At 42.5% G+C, this 26,199-nt stretch overlaps 1 protein-coding gene across 3 annotated transcripts in view; it reads left to right on the forward strand.

The window, feature by feature from the left end:
- RUNX2 (RUNX family transcription factor 2) overlaps window positions 1-26,199 on the forward strand; it is a gene marked incomplete at both ends in the record, with an annotated part of 213,030 nt that overhangs the window by 138,712 nt on the left and 48,119 nt on the right. The window contains one exon of one of the 3 annotated variants that reach the window (XM_084203333.1): window positions 6,419-7,525. The exons of 1 other annotated variant lie outside the window; for it this stretch is intronic. In XM_084203333.1, coding sequence (XP_084059459.1) covers window positions 6,419-6,933 — 515 coding nt within the window. Of the gene's footprint in view, window positions 1-6,418; window positions 7,526-26,199 lie in introns of those variants that run through there. One more of the 3 variants, XM_084203334.1, reaches the window with a different exon arrangement.

The raw sequence follows: 26,199 nt of genomic DNA on the forward strand, positions 1-26,199 counted from the left end.
TCAGGACCTAACAGCTACAGCAAGGCATAGATGCAGGAGGAGGTGTTTTGGGATTCCTGAGAATTGCAGTCCCAAGCTCCATTTTTCCAGAGGGAAGGTGGTACAGCAGCTTTGGAGAGATAGAGGCTTGCCTGGTGGAAAGCAGAAAGATGATGCTGTGTGTGATTCAATAAACAGCAGACACAGGGAACAAGAATTTAACAAAATGAATTTAACAAAAAGTAACACTGTCCCCCTGATAAAGAAGGATGCTGGGAGAAATCCCAAAGAGATCCAGATGGAAAATAATCACACCCCCCCCCCCATTAAAACACACTGCAAAAAATCCTGCAGACTGGCAAAACCAGGAGCTCAGAAATTAGAAAATCGCAGTACTTACATTGCCTGTGCAACTTTAAATCAGTCTCATTCTGCTTATGCATTATATTACAAATTTTAATTACAGGATCACATGATACTTTTCCCACGGGATTCCTGTCTCATTCAGTGCACAGGATGGACAGTGCTAACTTAATGAGCAGCTCTTCAATATTTTGTTTGCTTCTTGTTCTTTGCATTTCCTCAGGCCTTGCTTATTGCAGAGCATTAAGTGCTGCTCTGAAGAAGGAATCCTTAATTTCTTGCTTGGCTTTGCTCTAATATTTCTGCCATAGTATTTGTGTACAGTTCACTGCAGTGCAATATTCCCAAGAAAAGAAGAACCCTCTTTAGAAAGAGAAATGAGACTGACCTTAAGGTCTCGTGTCGTACAGTGCAGCCCCTGTGTGTCACCTACAGCACAATTTCAGTTCTGTCTGTATCCTTGGGTTCAGACCTGTGATCCCATTGGCTTCAGCTGCAGCTGGGAATGTTTAGCGCACGTGCAAATCAGAAGCCAACATCTTAGCTGCACACAGAAAATGAGGGAAGTGAAAATGGGATTTGGAGACATTTCAACTGAGTCATGTAGGAGCCATGTGGCAGAAACACGTATAAAATCCAGTTAATTCAGGAAATAATTGGGTCTCTCTCGCCTTGTTCACTTCACCCCTTCTGATTTCTTGGAGCAGTGGATCTGGGGAATATATAGACAATAGTCTTCTCTTTTCCCCAGCTCAGATGCATCTCCAGAGGTGGCCAGCTTGGGCAGGTTAATGAGAAAGGAATAGCATCTTGTGTAGCTGAATGCTTTGTCATAGCACATTTGGAGAAGTAACTTGAATGCTGGTGTTTCCAAAGTTTCTCACTCTTCACATGGTAACCTTAACAATATCCCTTTGTTTGCCTCTGGTTATGTTTATAGTTTCTCAGTTTCTAAAAGAAAGCAAACCCCAAATAACTCCACCTTCCCAAATTTTACTTTGCAATGTTATAGGAACACCCACATGGTCTCCTTTCACTCAGGGTCTGCCATCCCAAAGAATGGAGCCGTCGATGGACTGATCCTTTTTAGGCTGGCATGGGGACAGGTGGCAATGTCCCTGTGTTTCAGCAATTTTTGCAGAAAAAATGCTAGGACTTGTGACTCCTGGATTTCATTCCAGACTCTAGACAAGTGTCTTTGTAGGGGCACAGACTTTTCTGCCCATTTTTAGTCAGAGTGCTTATGATTTGTTCATATTTGGCTGGATTTTCATGACAACATCTCTCACACAAAAGCCACTCCTATTCCAAAGTTCAAGTCCTTACTTCAAAGCATGGAACTGGTACAGCTTTTCAAAGAAGGCTCCTCAGAGTTTAAGATTGGTAAAACAATGTATTTTTCCCAGCAGAAGAGTTTCAGCTGAAATTTTAAAAACAAATAAATGCATAAATCAAAATTTAGCCTGAGACAGACGCCCAGCATGGACAATTTCAGCCAGAACATTTAAAGTTTGGCAAAGCTGTAAGAGACTGAAATCGTCTCATCATGTGAAGTGTGTGGCATGTTTCATCCAAGGCGATATTATCAGCTGTAAGTAATCCAGGCTGCACTTATAATTCAGAGATGTAGATGTTGGGAAGGAAAAAACTATTTTAATAGGTCAATTAGTACAATGTCCCAGCCTGAATTGAACTGTTGAACAAAACCCCACAAAACCTAGTTTCGACTTCAGCAAATGTCTTAACACTGAAGTTCCCTGAAACACAAGGGAATCATTTAGCTACTGGTAAATAAATTTAACTGTATGTTGCTGAATTTCCTCAAGACAGACTGTTCTGTGAATACAGCATTACTCTGGTTTCATGCATCGAAAATTTCTGCATTGACTTGATGGGCTAGAAATTTCCCTATGAAACATATGCAATAACTCAAGTGGACTTTTTTCCTTGTTAGTGACCATTTATAGCATTAAATAACAAAACAAATTGTAATATTTTTAAGTTATAAAAATAACCTGTAAGTCTTTAAAGTAGATGTCAGCTGGTTGAACCTCCAAGGAGTTAATCCACAGTACATTATGATCCTTAATAATTGGGAATGATTGACCAAAATGCTCTAAACCTGACAGAAATTTGTTGCCTGATTTTCTGCAAACCACAAGCACAGCTTATTAATTGAGACCTGAGCATTAATTGACATTAGCTTGCATCTGTAAACTGCAAAAGAGAAATGACTTTGGCAAACATGCAGCTGTGAATGGTGGAGCTGCAAAGCTGCAACAGGTAAAATTGGGTTTTAAGCGCAAACACAAAACAATTTGAGCTGGCTGCTGGCAAATGCCCAGGTCTAGGGTTTTTAATGAGGCTTCTGCATCAAAATAAGTGAAGCCACATGGAATTTTAATTGTTCTTATTCTAAATATGAAACACACTGGAGCAGTATTCTTGAATCTGGGATGTTAGCATATATATTGGCATATTAACATGACCACTTTTCTGTTCTAAACATTCAGCTCTCAGAAAACTGGAGTGCCAGGCTATGTTAGGAAGGAATCAGCCTGGAAAATGTAAAAATAGTTTAACCTGGACTCATTCAGACATAAAATGTTTAGGTTTTTTTTCAAAAATATACCTTTTTCTAATTTTTTTTGTTATTGTTAAGCCCAGTCAGCTGATGAGACTGTATAGGAGAAGATCACTTGCTGTGCTCTTCAACATGTCCCTCTTTCTGGTGGCACAAAATAAAGTCTCTTCTCTTTATACAAGTGTTGTTTTGCAATTTGGTGCCCATGATGTAGAGCAGAGGGTCTGTGCTTCACCCATTTAATGCAAGCTATCACGAGAGTGGGAATTCACAGATGCAAATGGTTTTCTTGATCTGACAAAGGAAAAATTAGCATAGAACTTTAATCCTCCTGGGCAGAGGAATAAATAAATTATTATAACATTATAGTTGTTATAATATGAATTATATACTTGCACTGTCATGTTACTATACTGCTGATCGACGTCACTGTTTGTGCACAGCTAGATATGCAAAGATGTGTGCCATACCCAGTAGAACTACTTCTCTTCCCAGCCCAGCAAAGATCTTAGCATGTATAAATGAATAGGAGTCTGGGGTTTCCAAGTTCAAACCAAAATCAACCTTAACATAAGGAGGTAGCACAAAGAATGGAGGAGGAGGAGAGTGAAAATGCATCAGCAAGATGGAACAGCAGTGAAGGTGGCAAGAAGCTGAGATTTAAGTCTGACTTTTTAGTAAGTTTCCTTTAGAAATGAGACTTTAGAACAGAGAATTTTTTCTGATCTTTAAAAATGATTTTACATAATGGAGATACAATAAGGCTGGGAACAAATCGCAGCCCTGTGCAGGGAGTTATGGAGACAGCAAAAGGTACTTGGGCAAAAGGGGAGTTGGAGAAGTGAGTATGCAGGAGCTGTGCAGACACAGCCATGAGTGAGATAAGACAGGGTTATGGTTGTTTGGCCTTTGGGTAAATACAATTGTGCTTTACAAGCAACAGTAAAAACAATCAAGTGTGGATTTATTAGGGTACATAAGGAGGTCTGCAGCCCCACATTTGAAATGCCTACGTGTGGTGTGCACATTCCCAGTCGTTCCACACAGACATAATCTCTTGGCAGCACCATGCAGATAATATTTGGATCTAGCTCTGAAAGGAAGATTGCCTTTTAATGTGTAAAACTGTGTGGAGACCTTTGTATTAAGAAAAATAAGAGTATTGGTTGCAAAGAAACCAAAAATACCAATGCTCTTCTACACCCTTAGACTCGCACCAATTCCACCTTTGATTGTAAAAGCCTTGTTTAGCTTCTATCAGGGTAAACCAAGAGCAACTCTGTTCATGCTGGGAGAGTTGCAATAACAATAAATTAAAAAAAAAAAGAAGAGAATAAGCAGTAGCAGATTGAAACTCAGTATTTTGAGCAGCTGGGGAAATTATGTTCTAACCTTATATTTCCAGATACGCATCAGACCTGTTCACAATATAAAGGATAGTGTTCCAAAATTACAGCTTTGAATCTGGGTGGTATTGCCTCTGGCTATTGTTTGCAGTTGGGAACGAAAGAAGTTGCATCAAGTAGTAGTGTGTTTGCTGTAAAGGTACAAGTTATATTACATTCCAGGGAGCTGTGGTTGGAGGGGTTGGTGATGGAGACAGACCCATTCACCCATAGGTCACTGATCCAGTCCCAGATAAAGATAATAGTAATCACATTGTCATCAGAGTTTGGAATGGGCTTTTACTGCCCACTTATAGCTCTGTACTCAATATTGTTAGAGATGGAGGATTATAATCCCCAGGTTTCAGGCTGATTTGGAGGCTTGGCTGGCTGTGGGCCAGGTCGTCCAGCCTGAACCCAAATTGTGCCTGAGCTTTGCCCTACTGCTGCTTTTAGATATCATTGTGGACATGGCTTTACTGGGCTGGGAGAACATGCCAGAATAGTGATCTACATTCCAAAATGTGCCACACAAGGTGGCAGAGGCTGTGGAGTCTGTTGCTTACAGCAGAGTGGACCAGGAACAGAAGGGCTGGAGAGACCTTTCTTTTATAAAGCAATGTCAGCAGGGCAGATCTGAAGCCTGTCTAAGAGGAAAATCATTGCTTCATCTTAAACTGAGGATACACAGAACATTTCTCAGCTTAGCACATCAGTTTGGCATCTAGAAGATGCCATATTTTCTTTTTAGTTAAGTCAGGTCCAGCAGACTGACAAAGAGGTGAGTGAACCCTTGGATCTGGAGGGCTGTAAAGTTGTAGGAGTGTCAGCAGGAAGCACAGGAAGGGTCCATTTGATTTCATAATTTCACCCCTTTATTTACACCCTGCTCTTTTCAGCTCTCTATAAATATATGTGTCTGCTGCATACTGGCCATTGCATTTGCCTCCTCCTGCTCTGTGCTTCCTCATGAGGCTTTCCCTCTTTCCCCCTGTCCTTTTCCCACACCCTCTTTGTTTTCCAGTCTTCTGGCTCTCAGAGTTTTCACCATCTTTGTCTTCTGCTCCTGTCCATCCCACAATCTCCTAAGCACATCACCAAGCTAACGTTTGCTTTCCAGTTCTGCTCCAAAGCTTTGGGTGTTTGATGTGGGATTAGAAATTAGGCAAAATGAGTTTACCCATCCCTGTTTTGCGTTAGACTCCAATTCACAGCGTTACCATCCAGACGTTCACAGTAGTCATAAACTGTGTGGTCTTTTTTTTTTCAACCAGACTGCAGAGACTACATACAAAAACAATTTTTTTTTTCAATTGCAAAAAGAGTGTTGGGCTTGTAATTTTCCATCAACTTCTCTGAAGAGTAAAATCTGCATTCTTTTCTATCAGCTTAATGGCCTTGTCCATCCTTCGGATGCAGCAAACTGATTTTTAGCCAAAGGAAGCAGCTGAGAGGATTCTCACCTAAATAAATTGATTTAAGGCAAGAAGTGGGTCTTAATCACCCCCAGTGTAACTCTCCTGGTGTCAGTGGTGCAGTTAACTTGGTGTTGCCAGCTCTTGTAGCTTTACTACAAGTTGCAAAGTGATTTCTGCTTTTCTGGAAACCCCAGCTCCTGACAGCCTGTGCTGAGGTGGGAATCTCAGCTTCCGTGTGCAACCAGACCTGAGTTTCTCAAGAGGCTCAAGCAAAAAAACAGAGACACATGACCCTCAAAACTCTGAAACCAGAAGGCAAATCAACTCCAAGTCCACCTTTCTTTTTTGGCTCTTTTTAAATCTCTAGATTTTAGCAAATTTTTGTCCCCTTTCTTTTTTTGCTCTTTTTCAATCTCTTGATTTTTGAGATTTTTTTTTTTTTTTTTATCCCAGCCTGACTGATGACCTTTGAGCACTTCAGATTGGCAATGCTGCTCCCTCCATTGGCATCAGTGGAGTTAGACCAGGGATGAGTTTGGCCCAGTGCTTCCAGAAGACAGATGTATGACTCTGTTCCTTGCAATGTGTTGCTTGATATGATCTGCTGTTCTCTTGGGGGCCAAAAGAAGTGGGTTATCTTAGAAAAATAAAATTCTATCATCACGTGATACAAAAAATGGTATTTACAGAATTGTTTTCCCCCGTCTTTTGTTATAATTTTTTAGGTGCTTCAGAGCTGGGCCCATTTTCAGATCCCAGGCAGTTCACAAGCATTTCATCCCTCACTGAGAGCCGCTTCTCCAACCCACGAATGCACTATCCAGCCACCTTTACCTATACACCGCCAGTCACCTCAGGCATGTCACTGGGTATGTCCGCAACCACTCACTACCACACCTACCTACCACCACCCTACCCCGGCTCCTCCCAAAACCAAAGTGGACCTTTCCAGACCAGCAGCACTCCATATCTCTACTATGGCACTTCATCAGGATCATACCAGTTCCCCATGGTGCCAGGAGGGGACCGCTCCCCTTCCAGGATGCTCCCGCCGTGCACCACCACGTCCAACGGCAGCACACTGCTAAACCCTAACTTGCCCACCCAGAGTGACGGGGTGGAGGCGGATGGCAGCCACAGCAGCTCCCCAACCGTCTTGAATTCTAGTGGCAGGATGGATGAGTCCGTTTGGAGGCCGTACTGAGATTTCTTCCGTAGCCGGCCCGACCTCCGCAAGCCAAAAAAAAAAAAAAAAAAATCCACCAAACCACCAAACGGTCGACTAACTACGAAGTGCCTGTTTTTTGTTTCTTTTTTTTTAAAAAACAGATTTTACCAATATGTGCAACTGTGTAGATGGGATGATAATGGCCATAAATAACGCAAGAGTTACCAACATACCACAACCCATGTTTCAGATTATGTGAATCAAAGCACATATTTTCTTTTTTTTTTTTTCCCCCTTGGAAGCATTTTACCTTGTTTTATATTTAAAATGTACTTTCTACACACACACACAAAATCACCCCTCCTTTTTTTTTTTTTTTTGAATTTTTCCTTCTATTTTTTCCCCCTAGAGTTTTGTAATAACTAGTGAGTACTTTTGCCAACAAGGAGAGAACGGACTCCCCGGCTATCAGGAGAAACATGGTGATGCAAGGCAAAGGCTGCATTCCCTTTTATTTTAATAGAAAACCAAAACTAACCATGAACTCCAGATACAGTTGCAATCATACAACGTATGGGACCCTCTCCACACCTGTAGTGCAATTCACCTGGTTTGTATTGGTGCACATAAAAAGGAAAGCAAAGAGCAAGTTGCTTCCATTTTGCTATGATCCATTCAGACGAAAACAGCTGTCCCAAAAAACTCTGTCCGAGCCTTGCTGCGGATAACAGTTGGAATTTCTGTGTTCATTGCTTTCTTGGTTTGTTTTTGGGTACTTAAAGAGAATGAGTTTTCAAGTTAGGTGAGCCAACCCCGGGGTTTCCTTTTTGCTTTTGTATCCGTTCGTTTTGCCTTCGATTAGCCAAAAACCAAAAATAATAACCAAAACCTTGAAAAACAAAAAAACAAAATGTTATTACTTATGCAAAATATGAGAATGGCAATATATATTACTAGAGCCAAAATGGTATACATAGTATTTGTGTTCGGCTATGTTCTTTTTTTATTTTTTTTTTTAAATTATAAATGTGTAAAATTTGAGGTTGTTTGCTAACATGAATCATCATTTAAGTTTAAAAGAATATTTATAATTATTTAATGACATTTGGACCCTTTAAACGTTTCTTAATGTAATGATATATTGACTTCGGTCTCTAAAAGTGTTTTTTGTTTTGTTTAGTTTTTTTTTTTATTACATTTCTGCAATAGTGTAAACCTCAGACCTTTACCCAACTCTGAAAAGCAGTTCCAGTGTGAACCAGTTTACAATGTGACTTAAAAACAACAAACCCAACCTAAATGCATCCACATCAAATGATTTTGGATGTAGGATCTTTTTATATTACTTATGAAGGAAATATTGTGTTTAAAATATTTTTATTAGCTGTCTGGTTGCCTTCAACACAGTCTTGCCTTTTAATCAGTAGTTGTGGAGACACTGGAAAAATGGTAGGAAGGATGAAATATTTTCCACCCTTCCCCTAATTTCTTCTTCTCCAAGGATTTTTTCTCAGAACTTCAAAATTTGAAAAGATTCATATTTAAAATGGTCTATTTTGACAGCATAATTTGGATTTCGACAGGGTTTTTTTTTTCCCAAAGAAAAATGAAAACCGTTTCAAAGCCCATATTTTGCAAATGATGGATTGTTAAATATCTCAGAAGTGGGATTAAGGGAGAAATGGTGAAACATTTTCCCCTCCCCTTGCAATTTCAGCCCACTCGGTGGAATTAAAAGGTTTCAAACTTGAGACAGAAACTGCCTGGTAGTGAGTCACCACCCGTTAGCATTAAATGCAGGAGCCGTGCAGATGCTGTGGTGGCTCCGAAGCTGATGTGGCTGTTGCCGTGTTAGAGGGACGAGCACAAGGGCAGCAATACTCATCTCTGCCCACACTGAAGACACAAACTCACCTTCAAAGCCACCCTGGGGCTCCCGGGGTGGTACATGCGGAGCAGGTTGCACCCAAACCCCGACCTGTCTGTGGCCAAACTCTCCCGCAGAGAGGCCCCAGTTTTGCCCGGCCCAGGCTGCCATGGCACGCAGGGAGGTGACATGGCCTTGGCTGGATGTGGTGCGAGCTGACTCATCCTCCCCACGCTCTCCCCAGGCAGGTGTTAAGCCTGGCTTAGTGGGATGTTCAGCACGTGCCAGTGGGCTTGGCCTAAGCTCTCTCCTTCCACTGCCCCAGTCACCGCTGCCTGCAGCCTCCTCCAAGCTGCTCCTTGGGTGATCTTTGGCTACCTCCAAAGTATGGCAGCAAATCAACGCTGGGCACAGCCACACAGAGCCGGACACCACCGCCACTGCTCGTTAGCAGCGAAGCTGTTAACGAGCTGCCATTAGCATGGTACAGCCCTCCAATCTGCGTGATGACGTGCTCTTAAAATAATAAATTAATAAAGTCTTTGCCTTCTAAAGGTTGTATACCAAGTATGCTTAAAGTATAAGTAAGACACTTTGTTTTTCTTCTAATACTTAGTTTTCCTTCAAAGATGGAAGCTGTAATTGATTCTATTTATTGTTGGTTTGTGGTAGCTTGAAGCATACCACTGTCCATTTATTTGTAACTGTAAAGTAACGTTTGTTAGTCTCAGCAGCACTTAAAAAACCAGTGTCTGGTTACACATTTCAGTTTTGTTTTTTGTTTAGTAAGCAAGAGAAAAAGAGATGTACTGCCAGTGCAAGCTGTTTCCTATTTAATAAAAGGTACTATATTTGTACATTATTTGTTATTGCTGAGAAGGGCTTTTTAAGGTTTACTGTATGCATATTAAGTAATTTTTAGGGTGCTTTTGTGTCGAAATGTTGTTAAGAGTGGCTGCAGGCAGCAACCCAGATTTTCTTTTTTTTTTTTTTCCTGAAGACTTTGTTGTAAAATTCAAGCACTTGGTTTTTGTTTCTGGATAAATCCAGCACAGACCAGACTTTTGTTTTGCCCAATACCAACAGGACTCTGTTTGTGTCCCCGCGGTTTTCAACTGGACCTTTAGGGACAAACGTTGAAAACGCTTTCTCCGCCCAGTCAAGGCATGCATGCCTGATCAAGCAGATCAGTGCCCTAGTCTGACCTGGCTCTGCCTGCTTCAGATAGGAAGGAAAGGATTTTCTAAGCACCTGTGGACAGAGGAGCACCAGCCCCTTGACTTTCAGTAGATCCCCAAGTTCCTGGACCCTCCTGGTGCCTTTGGAAAATCTGTCCCAGTACATCAGGCTGGTCGTGGAGGGAGTCGTACAGGCTGAGGCAGAGATGCTCATCAGAGCTTTCAGAAAATGCTTTCAAGTTCACTTGGAAATGCTCTTGAATCAGATTTTCAGACCCTACCGGTGCTATGTAGTGAATCATATCAATTTACCTGAGGTTTTGTGAGGTGCTTGGCATCATGGAACAGAGTTTTCTCAAAGGTACGACAGCCCTTCCCTTCGGGCAGTGGCAATCTTTGGCACCGGTCATAGACTTAAAGAAAAAAAAATGCCTTTTTTTTACCTTCCAGCTTCTTATCCTACCAAAGACTTTCTTACAGCACAACAGGCACAATGTCCCTTTTGCTGAACGAAGGATTAAATCCTCCTCTCCCTCTTTCTAAGGGTAACCAGATTGGGTGCAGTGGGTAGGGACAGAGAGTACAGGAAATTATTTATCCAACAGCATCATTCACGTGGCGTTTATCATTTCCTTTAAAAGCCCAGCTGCTGCGTCTTTCTTAGCATTGAACCTTTGTTGCCAGCAGTCCCCTGAGCAAAGATTTACCAGTTTCCACAGGTACCATCAGGAGTGGGGAGAATTTTTGCACTTTCACCCTAAGCAAAGCAAGGCTCAGGCCCACGCTGGGCTGCAGCAGCAGCAAGCCATGAGCAAAAGCAATAATTAAACCTGGATCAGCCATGAGCTCAAAGAAGTCCCATTCTCTGCCCCCCTGAATTTCTTGTTGTTTTTAAATAGAATGCATTTCAGTTTAACATTTTCTGAGAACTTTTTTTAGATGTTTGTTTACTTCCATGTTTACAGATAACTCTTTGCTTTTTTTTAATGCAGTACTTTTAAGTATATCAGCCAAAACCATACTTTTACAGTAACTTTAGGTAATATGAGTGACATTCCAATTTTTTTTGTTGTTAAATATGCTTTACCAATCTTGAATTTCCGCTGGAACAAAATATTTGTAGCATTTTGTGTAAATACAAGCTTTAATTTTTTATTTTTTCAAATGCTGTCACCCAAGATTTGCTTTTCATGCACATATTGTACAAACACTCTGCTTTATGCCACAGACAATGATTGTGGATCAGTTTACTTCAACTTCAAAGGGACTATTTGTATTGTATGTTGCAACTGTAAATTGAATTGTTTGGCATTTTCTCATGATTGTAATATTAATTTGAAGTTTTAATTTCATTTTCAATAAAATGGCTTTTTTTTTGTTAATGTTCTTCTACGCTTCTTTTTCTTCCTTGTCTCTTCTCGGCACCAGGCAGGGTAAAGCAAGCACATGATAGGACATGGGACCAGGCCGTCTGTGGCTGACCCATCAGCACTTCAGTTTTCAACTAATTATAAAAAGCAAGTTTCCAGGCCCTTGGGTGGTGAAAGACACCTTCTAAACCTGATCTCACATGTCACTTCTTTTCCTGAGCCTGCAAATTATCCAAAGTTGTGTTTCTTAGAGGAGTGCAAACTGCTCTTGTTCATCTTGCTAGGCCACTAACTGTGGAACCGAACAACTGGCATTACCCAGGACATTCCCAGGGAAAACTGGGATGGATTTCTAAACTGGGAGGGAGGGATTTGGATTTGTGATGCTTTTCCAGGATGAGGAATGCAGTCACAGATAATCTTGTGATTTGCATGGCCTGAGGCAAGAATAGTTTTCAAGCAGCAGAAGATGCATGGATTGGGAGGGGACTGAGGGAGGAGGCTCTTTTTCCTCCAGCTTAGTGTCAGGTGTAGGAGGAGATGCAGCTAATGAAGGTGAGGTTAAGTTCACCCAAGGCTGCCTGCAGAGAGGGCAGGAGTTGTGTGCAAGCTTGTGTGCCTGGTTTCATAGTACCTTCTTATCCTTTTTAGGTATTTCTTGAGTCTGCAGAAGAGAAATAGTAGCACAGAGAGATGTGAGTTTCTGTTCCTTTAGAGAAACCTTTTACTCTGAAGTTTAAATGTCACTGATACAGATTTTGGGAGCTCTTGTTGGCTTTACCATGGACTTACACATTTCTTGTGTGGTGGTGAAAGCTCAAGGGCTGTTTCATTCCAGCTCATAATCCGAGTTCTGATTGTAGGAAGCTTTATCCAAGAGTAAGGGACCAAGCAACCCATCCAATGTTCTGTGGTGTAGTTACTATAGAAATTGTTTTGTGGGGGACTCATGCTACAAGCATTAGTGCTAAGGCTTCTGCTGCCCTCTGGCACACAGAATAACCCACCTCAGCTACTCACTGCCCAGAGGGACCCTCATTACAGTCTTGCTTTCATGGTCACTTAATCCAGATTCTCATCAATGGAAATAAAAAAAAAGTTTCTCCATTTTGTATGGTGAAATGCTGGAACAGGTGCCATGGGAATTTGTGGCACTTCTGTTCCTGGAGACTTACAGGACCCAAATGGTAAAGCATGGAATAACCTGGTCTGACCTCCAAGCTAGGCTGCTTGAGCAGGAGGTTGATCTGGAGACCTCCCACGATCCTTTCCAAATTATCCCATGGGCCTGTGAGGCAGGCTGGGAGCTGCCTGCTGCAGGTTGTTGTCTGAGATAAAAACTGCGTGTGTGACTGTCTGGAGAACACATATTCAGCTAAATGAAGTCTGAGCAAAGAGGTTGGACAAGACTAAACTCATACATAGGCAGGTTACTGAGGAGTTACAGTGATCTCTCTTTTCATAGAATCAAAGAATGGTTTGGGTTGAAAGAGACCTTAAAGATCAGTTTTTGTTGGTTTCTGCACATTTCTCTGGGATATCTACAGCAGATATGGTCAGCACAAGGCCTGATAGGGCTGAACCATCCCTCCAATCCAGTACAGTAATTCCCACTGAACTTCCCCATGCTAGGGATGTGGGTTTTGATTTTTGGATTTGTTTACCCTGCAGCTTAAGAAGGCAACTCCTTTGCCTTAGCAAAGAAATCAACCACTTTGGAGGCAAGTTACCACCACTGGTGAACATGGAGTACAGCCTTGTACAGAGACATGGGGAGTGGTGGGGGCAGATAAAACTCAGACTTCTTTAGGAGACAAGAGTTCAGAGACGTTTCCTGCACGGGGTGGTGACTGTTGTTTTCCCCACCTTTCAGTGTCAATAAATAGCATCTTGGGTTTGGGTTGTGAGGGTTGAACATCAACTCTGAGTCGCTGGAGTCTGGCCTTGCTGGTCCCACGCAGTCCTAGACTGCCTCTCCCTGCTGGCCTCAGTTTTAACTTTTTAATTTCCTGTGGCTGTGAGCAACACCGGAAGGGCTCAGAGCAGCCACAGGCCTAAATCAGCCTTTTCTGTGCCTAAAACAAGCTCTTGGGAGAGGTGGGGGTGAGAAGAAGCAGGGCCTGACTTTATGGTTCAGCACCAAACCCTGTTTTGACACCAAATAAAACATTCATCAAGCTGTTTATTGGGGAAAAGAAGGAAATAACCTCAGTTATATATCCAAGGATTGACATGAACTGCCTAGTTACCTTCTGCATCATTGGGAGGAAATGTATTGATATTTTGGGGTGAAAGCCCTCCCCTGGGTAACCTCTCACAGATGACCAGTGTTCTGCAGCATGTGGGGGGTCACACTAGAACATGTATTGGGTAGGGGTGCAGTGAGGGTGTCCAGCTTAGACACTCACCACTTGGATGAATGCTTGCAGAGGATAGCCCAAGAGCATAATTCACTGGAAACATTTGCTGGATGGCTTAAAAATTATAAACAAATCTGTTAGAAATGCATAATCCTTGGACAAGTGATGGGGACAGCTCTGACATAAAATTATGGGAGCAGATTGAGCATTTCTTCTTAATATCTTGAAGAAAAGTTTTAGCACAAGCTTAAAGCAAAAAAATAAATATTTAGCTTGGGCCTTCTGTGATTATCTTTTCTCTCTAGATCTACTGGTGCAATGTCAGTCTGGGATGTGTGGAGATGTTCCCATGAGGACTCTTTGTGATACTTGTATAACTTTGCCGGGGTAAATCTCAGCATTTACCCCTCAGGGAATATGAAGGGGTTGGCGCCAGTAACAGATAAAACCATGAGATAGAAAGAGAGCAAATCCCAATCTTCCAAAAGCTTCTGGTGATCTGATGCAGTACAAACAAATAACTTGGGATGTACAACATAATTTCAAATTTAAGTTCTCAGGCCTGCCCTGCTACTCCTGTGCACATTTATTTTATATGCTACTTAATATACATACAAGCTGCATTTCGAATGTTGACTGTGTTACCTAAGTAACAAACAGACTTGAATTTCCCTACACCAGTTGTGTGAGAGTTCTAAAAATCATATAAGTATATTTGTAAAAACCTCGAAATATGAGACAAATTAGTTTTACTTCTGTAGCTGAGAAATTTCAGCATCATCTGTGATTCTCCAGTCAGCTTGGGACTCCTCTTTTAATACCTCATTTACCCTAAATATAGATCAGGGATTTTGTTATTTCCCTACTGTGACAGGGTGTCTTATGGGCTCCATGTTTACAAAGATCTTTAACTTTGGTTATTACTGTTGTTGTTGTTTAACTTTTTAACTACAAATCTAGTGCTTGGTCTTACACCATTGGATAGTGTCCTTTGAAGCAGCACAATTCTAAACCACATGTTTAGAAAGAAAATGACCCAGTTTCCAGACTGCTGATCTGGTCAAATAACAATGTGGACCTAAGGCCAAGTTGTGCTGCCTCAACAGATTTACTCAGGATTTGTGGTGGGGCAGGAAGAAGAGCAGAGATCTCTGCAGTCTGCGGAGGCAGCCCTTGGCCGCTCCCTCCCGGCAGCTCACTCGGGATGAGCAGCTGGATCTTGTGGGATGTCCCAACACTTAGAGAAAAGCAAACAGCCCATGTTAATGTTGATACACCGCAGCAGCTTGCCAGTGATTAATGTTTGCCACGAGGCCAAATTCAGACGGTGATTACGCCAGGAGAGGTCAGCTGATGTCCCTCTATTAATAGCCCCGCGGTTTTGGACGCAGCATCTTCCTACCCGTAAGTGTGGGTGTAATCAATGAAGGGTCACTGGAGCGCTGCTTGAGTGAAGTGAAGGAGCCTCCTTTGGTCTCCTGGCTCAAGGGAGGTTCAATGCAGGACCACAGACACCAGATCCTCTCAGAAGGGCTGTGCCCAGCAAGGTTTGGTGTCTTCTAAGCGTGAAGATAAAGACAAGGCTTCAGTGGAGCATTCTATCCCCAAGCTTCTCCTGATGTCCACCTCCAGCCTTCCAAAGTGCAGCTGGTGACTTTTTCACCAGCCTCTGCATTAGGGTTTGGTTTGTCCCTGCCTCTGACTTTGGGCACACAAGGTGCAATAAGGTTTTAAAACCTTGTGCTTAATGACCTCTCCTTTCCCCCTCTGCTGTATTCACAGAATCACAGAATGGTTTGTGTTGGAAGAGACCTTAAAGATCATCTTGCTCCACAGCAAAGAATCTGTTCCTAATATCTCATCTAACCCCTCTCTCTGGCAGTGGGAAGCCACTCCCTCATGTCCTGTCACTCCATGCCCTTGTCCAAAGTCCCTCTCGCCTCTCTTGGAGGCCCTTTAGGTGCTGGAAGGTGCTGTGATTATTCCTCCAGCCTGTGACTTTAGGGCACTATTAAATATAAAATCAAAGCCTAAACACTAAGACAGCTCCTCAACCTCCCACAGCTTGTTTACTTTTTGTTTTCCAAATAAGTCCTTGGTAGCTGAAAATGATATTGCTGCATTCAAACACTCTGAGACAGCTTCTTCCAGGAAAACACAATTTTATTCCTGCTCCAGGATGTGTGAGGCTGGTTGGCAAACATGAGGAAATAGGAAGAACAAGCCTCAGGAGAAGGGATAAAAAACCTAAGTAATCCAGACAGATCTAAGGAAATCTGGATGCAAAGGCTTTTTGTCCATTTATTACCAGTAGTGGTGTTTTCTTAAAAGAGCAGGATGCTCTCATCTTTTAATAATAGCTGGCCAGATGCTAAAGTCTCTTCTGCAAGTGCTGTAAAAGTGAGGAAAACAGCTGATTTCTGTTAAGATGAGCACACCAGGAGAATGAGCCAAAAAGAGTATGAGAAATCTCCAGAGGTCTGTCTTTGCAATGCCACTTGGCAGCTGGATCTTAAAGTCAGGACAGAAAATCCAGCCTGTGCTTCTGTCCCCTCACTGATCAGTCGCCCTGTGTGGAGAAGGAATTCCTGTACTGTCTGGGGATTTGGATCAGTGCTGGCAGGGATCTCACCCTCCGTTTTACAGACCAGCAAAATTCACAGCTTTTGGGGAGCTGTAGAAAATATCAATTCAACAAGGAATTTGCTTGACTTGCTCCTTGCCATAGAAAAAGGTTCCATGCTGAGTAGGGGCCAGTGGTTTAAAATGGCATTTTTGTTCCATCTTTTTTTGCACTTTCCCCTCTGCCCTGTTTTTGTTCTCAGTATTTTTTATTTGTCTGGAAGACATTAATTCAAAGTACTTGATAAAGACAGGATTGTAGTTTCATAAGGCATTGTATTGAGCATTAAGGAAGATGTCTGTGCCTCTCTTCACACTACCCCTTCAATCCTCTTTTCCTTATGTTCAGCACAGGATCTTGAAATCATAGTAAAATCACTCATGTTTGCAATGTGCTTATAGGTATTAGATGGAAAGTGTTAGAGAAAAGCAGAGTTCATGGTGACATGATATTTTGTATTTCTGTGATGGGCAATGCCCAAGAAAATGAATCTGTGTATCATTGCCACACATTTTTCTCAGATGCTGAGTGGCAGTTCTCACAAACAGTTCCTAGAAACCAGAAAAAAACCTATTGTGAAATGATGGGAAAAACTCATTCAGTGTTTAGGATTGCTGCCTAATGACTGCAGATAAAATTGTTTATGAAGAGCTTGTGCAACCCTTTTCCTTGCCAACAAGGGTAGGTTTGGTACGTGCTATTTCAAACCTCCCTGTCTCCTCCTGACCAAAAGGATCCCCCCAACTGTTATTTTCATAAGTTTACAACTAGGAACTTATTTTGATTGTTCTATTTTACAGGGCACAGTGACTTCTTTTTTTCTGTGCACTGCTTTTGTTTATAAAGCATGTTTTTCTGGGGATGGTCATGTAAAGACTGGCATTTTATTGTGGGCCCCTGCAGTGCATGAGCTCCTCCATGCCAGAAAATACCAACAGATTATGTGTTGGTGTTCTGCAGCATTACCTGATGATTGTGGTTTTACAGAACCAGGTGTGTGTGGCACAGAGGGACAGACCTAGTGCCCACCCTGTGTTGGCAGCACCTGGTGAAGGATGGAAGGAGGATCCTCCACTCATGGCTGAGGGCATGTTCTGCCCAGAGACACCTGCCTGTACCAGGTCTCACCATCTGGAGAAAATTTAAAATAGAGAGATATAATTTAGGTCACCTGCAGTGTGACAACCAAGAGACAGGAAACACAAACCACTGGTATTTGCACTGACCATGGTGTGCAGGAGGTGACACGTCCCCAGGGCTGTTCAGGTGAGGTCACTGGGGATTTGCATCTGTCCATTGCTGGGGGGCTGAGGGGTGAAACCCTGGTGAAGATGGACAAATGAATGCACACCATAAACAAAAGGTGTCTCAGATGCAAATCACCATGTCTCTGTCTGCTCTGGGGTGCCCTGACCCCAGGGGAGCACTGACTTTCACCATCATTCATGGAGAAAGTTTCCAAGACTTCAAGATAGACTGGAACCCACAAAAGTGTGAAATGGATTACAGAGAATAGTGTAGGTGTGTCACTTGGTGAGAAATTTAGGTTTTGGGATTTTTAGTATGTTGGGGAAAGAAGCAAGATGGAGGGCACAAGGCATCATCCTGGGTTACTTTTTCATGCTTCTTCTTCCTCCTTCTCCATGGGTTTGGGTGGCATTTTGTAATTGGGCAGGAAGGTCCCCATTGTGGGCTCTGTGGGATCAGTTATTGGGTTAAAAGGGAAAACAATCTAGGTGTCAGTTCTTAATTGGATAGTTTAGTATTAAAAGACCTTGTAACAAGAGATTGTTGGGCATTTTGTGCCATCTAATGAAAAGTTGCCAAAGTCACAGTACTGAGACTGTTTTACTGATAAGAAATAATAAACACCTGAGTCTGAACATGTAATCCTGTCTCAAGTGCCTTCAATCCAGACCCAGAAAAAACCACGACTGGTACCCCCACAGCCATGCTCTGATCCTGGCTTTATGCTGGAAGTAGTAGGGCCCTGAAACCTCCCCCTCTTCCAGCTCCCCAAGCAGGTATTGAATGTGTAGGGTCAGTGTGCAGATCTTACATTTGGCTCTGCCAAAAAGCAGAGCTAAAACTGTAACCAGTTTGCACTTTGAGGAAGTGTAGATTTGCTGGAGTCACTGCCAGATGTAATGTCACTATGGGCCCTTTGGCATTTCAGTTACTGCCTTGTTAAAGTATTAATCATAAGCCCACAGGAGCTGCATGAAGGGATCCATCCCTTCCCTAGGTGGCCTCATCACTGGTACCTGCAGGGCTTCTCCCATCCCACCGCATCCTTTCAGCACCACAGTGGGGTTGTGGACCAAAACCAGGGAAAACTGTAGCAGCCTGGCTGGCACCCCTTGGTGATGGTGACATGTGAAAAGGTGCACCCAACAGAGACAAGGATAATACTGAATTTGCGAAGTTTTGGTGCTAAAGATGAGAATGACCACAGACCTCAGGCTTTGCAAGTGAAGTGTCAAAGTCATTTCTCCAGTGCTTCTTTGCCACAACAACTGCAAATAAGAAAACAAACCTCAGAGACGGAAGACGTGAAGTTCAGAAACACATCCACACCCCTGTGCAATATGAGAAAAGGGGCAACCAAATTTGCAGCTGTCTACCAGAATGAGAAGGAGTTCACTTATGAGAATGTTTTCTTAAACTCACTCTCTTCTCAAGGGTCCGGAAGAGATGGGTACTCAATAAAATTTGTGTCAGGCCTTAGATTGGCTCTGGTGAAAGTATGGGAGATGAATGTGAATATGAAAATTATTTTTCCTCTGTATTTGCCACCTTGTTGAGTCAATATTATTCAATGGGAAATAGTATTGGAAATGGGTAAAAGCATGCATGGAACAAGGGAGTTGATCTTGCTATGAATCCTGCAGCTCCTGGTTTATTTAGTTGCTTTTTTATAGCTTAAAATGGAGTAACTGTTTTTCTTCCAAGGGTTTTTGGCTGCTTTACAGTTGTTGTTAAGAAATCAGTATTCGTAAAATATGTACTCATTTGTTAATATTTGCGATGAGGAAAATTTCAAGGAATTGAAAGGCTGTGATACCATTTTTCCAGAAAAATCCAGTACCTTGTCAGTAAACACATTTCTCCTTAGCAGGTCAATAGCAATCCAAATTAAAAGGAAAAGGAGGGTTGCAGTTTGACAATTCTTTTCCTGTTACATCTGCTGTAGTTGTGCACTCTACTTTGCTCTCTTTGGGTTCATAGTAAAGGTTTAAAAAACATTATTAACAGGATACACAAAGGAATTATTTGCTTCAGGTAATAAATGGAAAAATTTAATCCTGCTGGTTTTCCTTTTGTAGCCATTAAAGCCATCTGAATGTTTGAGGCAAAGGCAGAATGGAAAGCAGAGCCTTGAATACCATGCTTGTGATTCCTCACCTGATGACTCCTCATAGCTCCTAGGGACCTAAGGTTCAGGGACAATGGCTAGGTCATTCCTAAAGCAGGAACTTTATGCCTAAATTGTCATTAAAAGGCTTCACAGACTATACAAAAAGTGTTACACAGATTTAATTCAGAGGCTGAAGCTGGATGTCGGAAGGGATACCCCCCCACCATGCAGATGATCAAAAGAAAACAGTTCAGCCAAAGATGTTCTCAAAGATGAACTTCCTAAGTCAAGAGCTAATTCCCTGAGATTTAAAGATTAGGGCAAATAGTTTATTGAGAGGATTATTTCTGTTTTGTTTTTTTTTTTATTGCATTATTGTTGTATTACATGAAATTCAAATATTTAAAAGGGGAACATAAGAAAATTCCTGCTTCCTTGTTGGGAGAAGCACTCTAAAACACTCCTTTTGGCTTTGAGGATCTTTGCTTTCTGTGCATGTGAGTGGATCAGCACCTTGTACCTGGGTGTGTTTGTGGAGCTGTGTGTGTGAGCCAGGGCAAATTGGCCCTCCCAAGGAAAGCAGAAGATGAGAGAATGCCAGTGAAAAGATGGGATTTGCCTCTCATTTGGCATGGAAAGACCCATTCCCTGTGCAGAAAGGATTTCTGTTTTGGAAAACCAAGAATTTTGCTCTCTGGATTTGAAAATCATCTGGATAATAAAGTTGTGGCAATGATGACAGTTTTTATTTTTTTGTCTTTGTCGCTCAGTGGGCTGTTCCTGTGTGCAGAGCCCCAGCTAGACCATATTCCCTGGCCCCAAAATTGTGTGTGTGATTGGACTGAAGGTTTTCATATAGTTTTCAAGTCTTCAGAAAATGGGGAAAGACTTCTCCTTCAGTCAGTGCTTTAGTCATTCAAGCTGTAAGAGATCCCACTGCCCCTCTCTAAGGCCAGTGCTGGTGCTGGAGATAATCCACTGGATCTAAGTGAGACAAAGCAGTATCTTTGCTAGACCATCCAACACAGCTGGAAAAAATGACAAGTTCTTGGCTAAGTAATTTTTAAGACTATAAATAAATTAAAAAAAAAAAAAACTTGGAAAAACTAGGAAAAATTGTTCTAAGTTTCCTGTAATCTTATAAATTAACTGAGGCAGTAGAACAGAGAGAGACCTTGCAGTGGAAGAAATTAGGAAGAAGATTAAGTACCATAAAAACAATATTTCTATTGTATCCATAATGATTGCTTTCTAGTATAGTTAATATTTTCAGTTCTCAAATTCCACTTGTATCTGTCTTCTTCTTGCAAAGACATAACTGGTGCATTGATCATTATTGACAAGAAATTGGTTTTTGTTTTGTTTTGTTTTTTCTGTAGTGAAGGAAATGGTGCATGGGCTATTGCTCAAGGCAGAAAAGCATCCAGGGAAAAGGAGATGTCCCAGGCTTTGAAACATATAAATGGGTGTGATGTGTTGTTGTACTGATGATGTGCATCCAGCATCTCTCAGCTGTACCTGAATAAAGTCTAGCCACTCTCTGGTTTGAGCTTCAAAGCTGGGAAATGTTGCTTTTCATATTTAATGCAAAGGCAACAACTCCTGTTTTCTTGACACTTTGACCCCCTGTTTTCTTATCAGCCATCACCATGGTGTTGCAAATATGCTGAAGAGTGCAGAGGAAAAGGGTTGAACCACATCAATCTAGTTTCATTATTTGCATTTAATATTTTCTGACTTTGTCTGGGCTGTCACATCCTGATTGCAGTGTGCCCAGGTGGCCAAGAAGGCCAATAGTCCCTGGTTAGTAGCAGTGGCAGCAGGTGTGGCAGCAGGACCAGGGCAGGGATTGTCCTTCTGCCTCATGAGGACACTGGTGAGGCCACACCTCAAATCCTGAGTTCAGTTTTGTACCTCTCATGTGAGAAAGACATTGAGAGTCTGGACTGTGTCCAGAGAAGGGCAATGGAGCTGGGGAAGGCTCTGCAGCTCAAGTCCAGGAAGTTGAAGGTGTTTAGTCTAGAGAAAAGGAGCCTCAGGATGGATTTTTTTCTCTTTATAAATCCCTGAAAGGAGGCTGTAGCCAGATGGGGCTTGGTATTTTCTCCTGAATTACAAAGGTCAGGATGAGAGGAAATGACTTCAAATTGTGCTGGGGGAGGTTTAGATTGGATATTGGGAAAAATTTATTCACTGAAAACATAATCAAGCATTGCAACACGCTAGTCCTGGAAGTGGTAGGGTCACCATCCCTGGAGAGATTTAAGAGATGTGTAGATGTGGTGCTGAAGGACATGGTTTAGTGGTGAGCTAGCAGAACTGAGTTGACTGGACTCAGTGATCTTGGAGACCTTTTCCAACCTTAATGCTTCCATGGTTCTGTCATCCTGTGTCTGCTTTGTTTGACTCATGTAGGAGCAACTCCTATGAGCAGCCAGTGCTGCTTGGATCTGTTCCATGGATAAGGTGGCTCTGTGAACATGAACTTCAGGGTAGACAAAGTGAGGGATATTGCAAGTGTCTTTCTTTCAGTTTAGGGATTTTCCTAGGCTTTTGGGGGCATTCAACTTTAATTTTCAGCCTACTTTTGAATGGGACAGAGCTACTGGGATTGTGCTGTGCATGGACACAAGGGCAATGTTTGTTTGTAGCTCTTCAGTCACATGGTCAGTGAGTGAAGCACAGTAATTTCAGAACTCCCAAATGACTGAATACATTTCAAGATGATGTCTCTATGGATGGCAGAGATGTTTCTGTCCAAGCATTTTTTCAGATGGAACCTTTATTGTGTAGCAAAGAGAACAACCAAGACATCCTGCACTATAGTCCCTTCTTACTGCTTCTAAAATGTTCTTGTGTAGGAAACTAAGAGTTTGTGAAGAGGCTTTGGTCTCACAAACACTGAAGTACTGCAACTCAGACAGTGACTCTTGGCAAATGTGACATGAAATACATTTGCTGAAAAGCCAGTGAAAGAGGTTTCAAGCTGAAGTGTTTGGCCTCACCTTTGGGGCTTGGCCTTCCTGGCCTGTTGGTGTTGTGGTGTCAGTCACTGATCTGCAGTGACACGATCAAGTGCTTGAGCCCTCTGAGTCTGCAGAGCAAAGGATGAAGTGTTTATCATATTTGACCTAGATTTGGCCCTGATTTTTAAAGGCAGTCTTGTTGCTCGATGAATAAACTCAGGATGTTGAACATAAACATCTAAAAAATAGAAGGATGAGTCTTCTCACTCAAGCTCTAGAAACCAGTAAAGGTGAAAAATGAGATTTTAAAAGAAAAGTTTCAGCAGTGTGGAAGCAAGATAGGAAGATGCTCCATTTAAAACAATTTGGGTTTCCACTTTCCATATCCTTGGGAATGTGAAACTCCTGGACCAGCAGCAGCCAGTGGTGAATCCTTGAACACCCTGCCCTGCTCCTGGGGTTATGGCTCAGATCTTCTGCAGGCCAGAGCTAAAACTGGAGTCATACATGAGTCTGAGCCCTCTTACCAAGGCAGCCACTGTAGAAACCAGAGACTTCAGCCTCTTCCAGGAACCCTGAGCAGGGGGTGTTTTCATAGAAAAGGTCAAGTTCTCTTTTTCCATCCACAAAAAAAAAACTGACAGCTTGCTATCAACGTATGCTTGGCTATTTTCTCAAGGGTTTTGCTGTAGCCCAGACTTCTAGATAGAAAAATAATATAGAGTGAGAAGAGATCTTTCCTCCTGGCTCTGCTACTTGTTTGCAGATGGTTTTTCCCTTATCAGGACTGTAAGTCTCGGTGTTTGTACACTTTGGGCTTATTTTGGCCTGTCCTTTGCACTTTTGACATCTACCTGGAACCCCAATCTGGTGCACTGACCTCCTAAATCAGAGCTCAATTGCCTTAGCAAAACTGAGCTTGTATAAATCTGATTTTCCCCTTCCAGCTGAGAAAATGAGAGCATCCACACCTGATGCTGGGTGGCAGAAAGGAGAGTGAGAGTTATGAAGCCTGGAAGAAAATAAAGTGGAAAGAGAGCAGATATACCAACAGTGATGTACCCTTGGAAAGAGGCAGGAATGTGATTTTCATCTTGGTTTTGGCAGGTGTGAATCTTTCCAGGACCTGACTAATTAATGCTCTCTCATATCAGCCATCCCACCCAAACCCTGTCCCAAGGGGGGCATGAGCTCTTTGGGAAGAACAGCTGCAAATGGAGCAGTGCTGGAGCCCAGAGAAGCAGGATAGGCATTATCTGACCTAAACCAGACTTCCACATTTGGGATAGTTACCCTCTGTTTGGTCCCTTTAGGGTCCATAGAGGGAAAATAGTGCTTTGATCTGAAGGAGTTGAGTTGCTTTAGGGTGAGATATCTTAAAAAGATATTTCTCCTTCTTGCTTACTAAGAAAGCTCAGAAGTATCTGCCCTGAAATCTGGATCATGAAAAGGTGCAAAAATCTGTATCCCTGGAGCCAGTTTGCCAGCAGATTTCATATGCCTCATGGCTGGGAAGTAGTTCTGGCTGTGGAAGTCTGAATTTTTCAGTGTTTTAAATTGACAGTTGTGCACAAAATTAGTGAGAGCACTTTATTTTTGAACAAAAAATTGGACTTTTTGCAAAAAATTGTCAGCTCCATGCACTGGCACAGAAGATAATCTCAGTGTTAGTAGTGAAAGACTTTGAATTGGTCTCAGTGACTGACAGAAGTGAGCAACACCTGAGACCTGACACATTAGCTGCTGGGCTTTGAGTTGGGTTTTCTAGTTTTGTTCTTAGTGGCAAACAGAAAAAAGCTCCAAGAATCAAATGAGAAAGAAAGAGAAGGCCATTTCATCCCTGTTTGGGATGGGTGGTAATCTTGTTTCTCTGATACATAAATTGGATGCAAACATCACTAACATCACTAACATCACTCCACACATGGCGACTGAGCTGAGGAGACAACCCGACCTTGAAAAAGCTTCAAGGCTCTTTCAGACAGGGAGCCATGGACTTGGATACTTTCCCAAAGTGTAGCTAAACAATTTGCCTTTACACAAAAAAAAAAAAAAATTGGAAACCACCCAACAAGCTTTTCTGAAGAGGTGTCTGGACCTTCCTGCTCTCGTGGGGCTAAAATCACTCCAGGATTTTAACTCTCACTCATGTTAGTGGAATTGGAGGGCATCCAGTGGCAGGTGGCAGCAGGGTACGAACTGAGACAAAAACAATCTGAGGATGAGTCTTCTGCATTTCAGCCACAACATCCCCAGAGGGAGGGAACCTAAAAAATAACCAGAAAAAGATTGAAGTGCTGGCAGCAGTAAAAGCCACAGCTGTGGTACAGGTGGCATCCACCCAAGGGCTCTGGCCAGCCTGCATGTTTCCATCAGCACTGGGAGGGAAGGGCATCCACCAGCTGTGCAGAGTCCCACCGCATGTGGGGTAATGACTACCTGGAGGCACTGCTGTCCCCAGCTGTGTTGTGTAGTCAGCTCCTGGTTGCCAAGCAGGTGTCTGTATGGGCTGGCTGCGTCACACACCCCTGTCCCCACCACCCAGGGCAGTGTATGTGCCTTCCAGGAAAAGCTTTTCCTTCATCTGAGCTCAGAAATGAGCTGGGGTGGTGCTGGTGGTGATACTGGAAGGGATAGCTCTTTGATTTTGGGGAACCAGCGAACCCTCGCAGCTGGCTCTGCCTCCTGTCTGATCTTGCATTTTCTCCAACCTCCAAATGCTGCAGACACTGATTCCTGCAGTCCCTAGCAAAAATCGTCTTATTTTACTGGAAGATTTTTTTTTGTTTGTTTATTGGAGTTTTTTAGTAGTGTTATCCTGATTTCTCCCTGGTCCAAGAACCGATCAGTGGACATGTAGGTTCTGGCTTTACTTTCCCATTTCCTCTCCCTGCACACCAATCATTTGCTCCTTCTGTGGAAGCAGGTTCCTCCCTGAGGAGCAGGTTGCTCCAACTTCCTCTCTGTAAGGTTCAGAGTCTTCACCAGCCATCCCTTTGCAAATAAAGTCATCATCAAAGTGGCCCAAATGGAATCTGGATCACAGAAATCAGGGGGCATGTCAGAAAATGGCATACCCAAGATGGCCATGGTAGGTTTGACCACTGTGGTTGCATGAACCAAACCTGGGTTCACACTCATGTCCTGAAGCCACTTGGCTTTTTTTTTTCATTAGATACACAACACTAAATACCTGGAGCCCCTAAAAGGGAAGAGCCACATCCAAAATACCTATTCAGACTGTTCTTGGCTTTGCTAACACATGATCTGTGCCTGAAATTGGCTTGGGAGAGTGCTACTTGACTGTGCCCATGCTGAAAATTTTGCAGCGTGGGTATGTTCTTGTGCCCATTCCTGCATGCCAGGGCTGTTTAATTTACTATATATAGTCATAGCATATGTGTACTGGAACACAGTCTCTCTCCAGCCTGGTTCAATGTAGAGGTTTCATGTAGCATACACTATAAAAAGTTTCTTTTTCAGATTTTCATCCTGACATGAAAGTGCATTACAACATTTGCCATCAATAAAACACAATTCCTTCCATGTGAAAAGCATTACAGCCTTAGTATGGTTATTG

This window comes from Fringilla coelebs, assembly GCF_963513975.1.
Source record: "Fringilla coelebs genome assembly, chromosome: 3".
Lineage (NCBI taxonomy): Eukaryota > Metazoa > Chordata > Aves > Passeriformes > Fringillidae > Fringilla > Fringilla coelebs.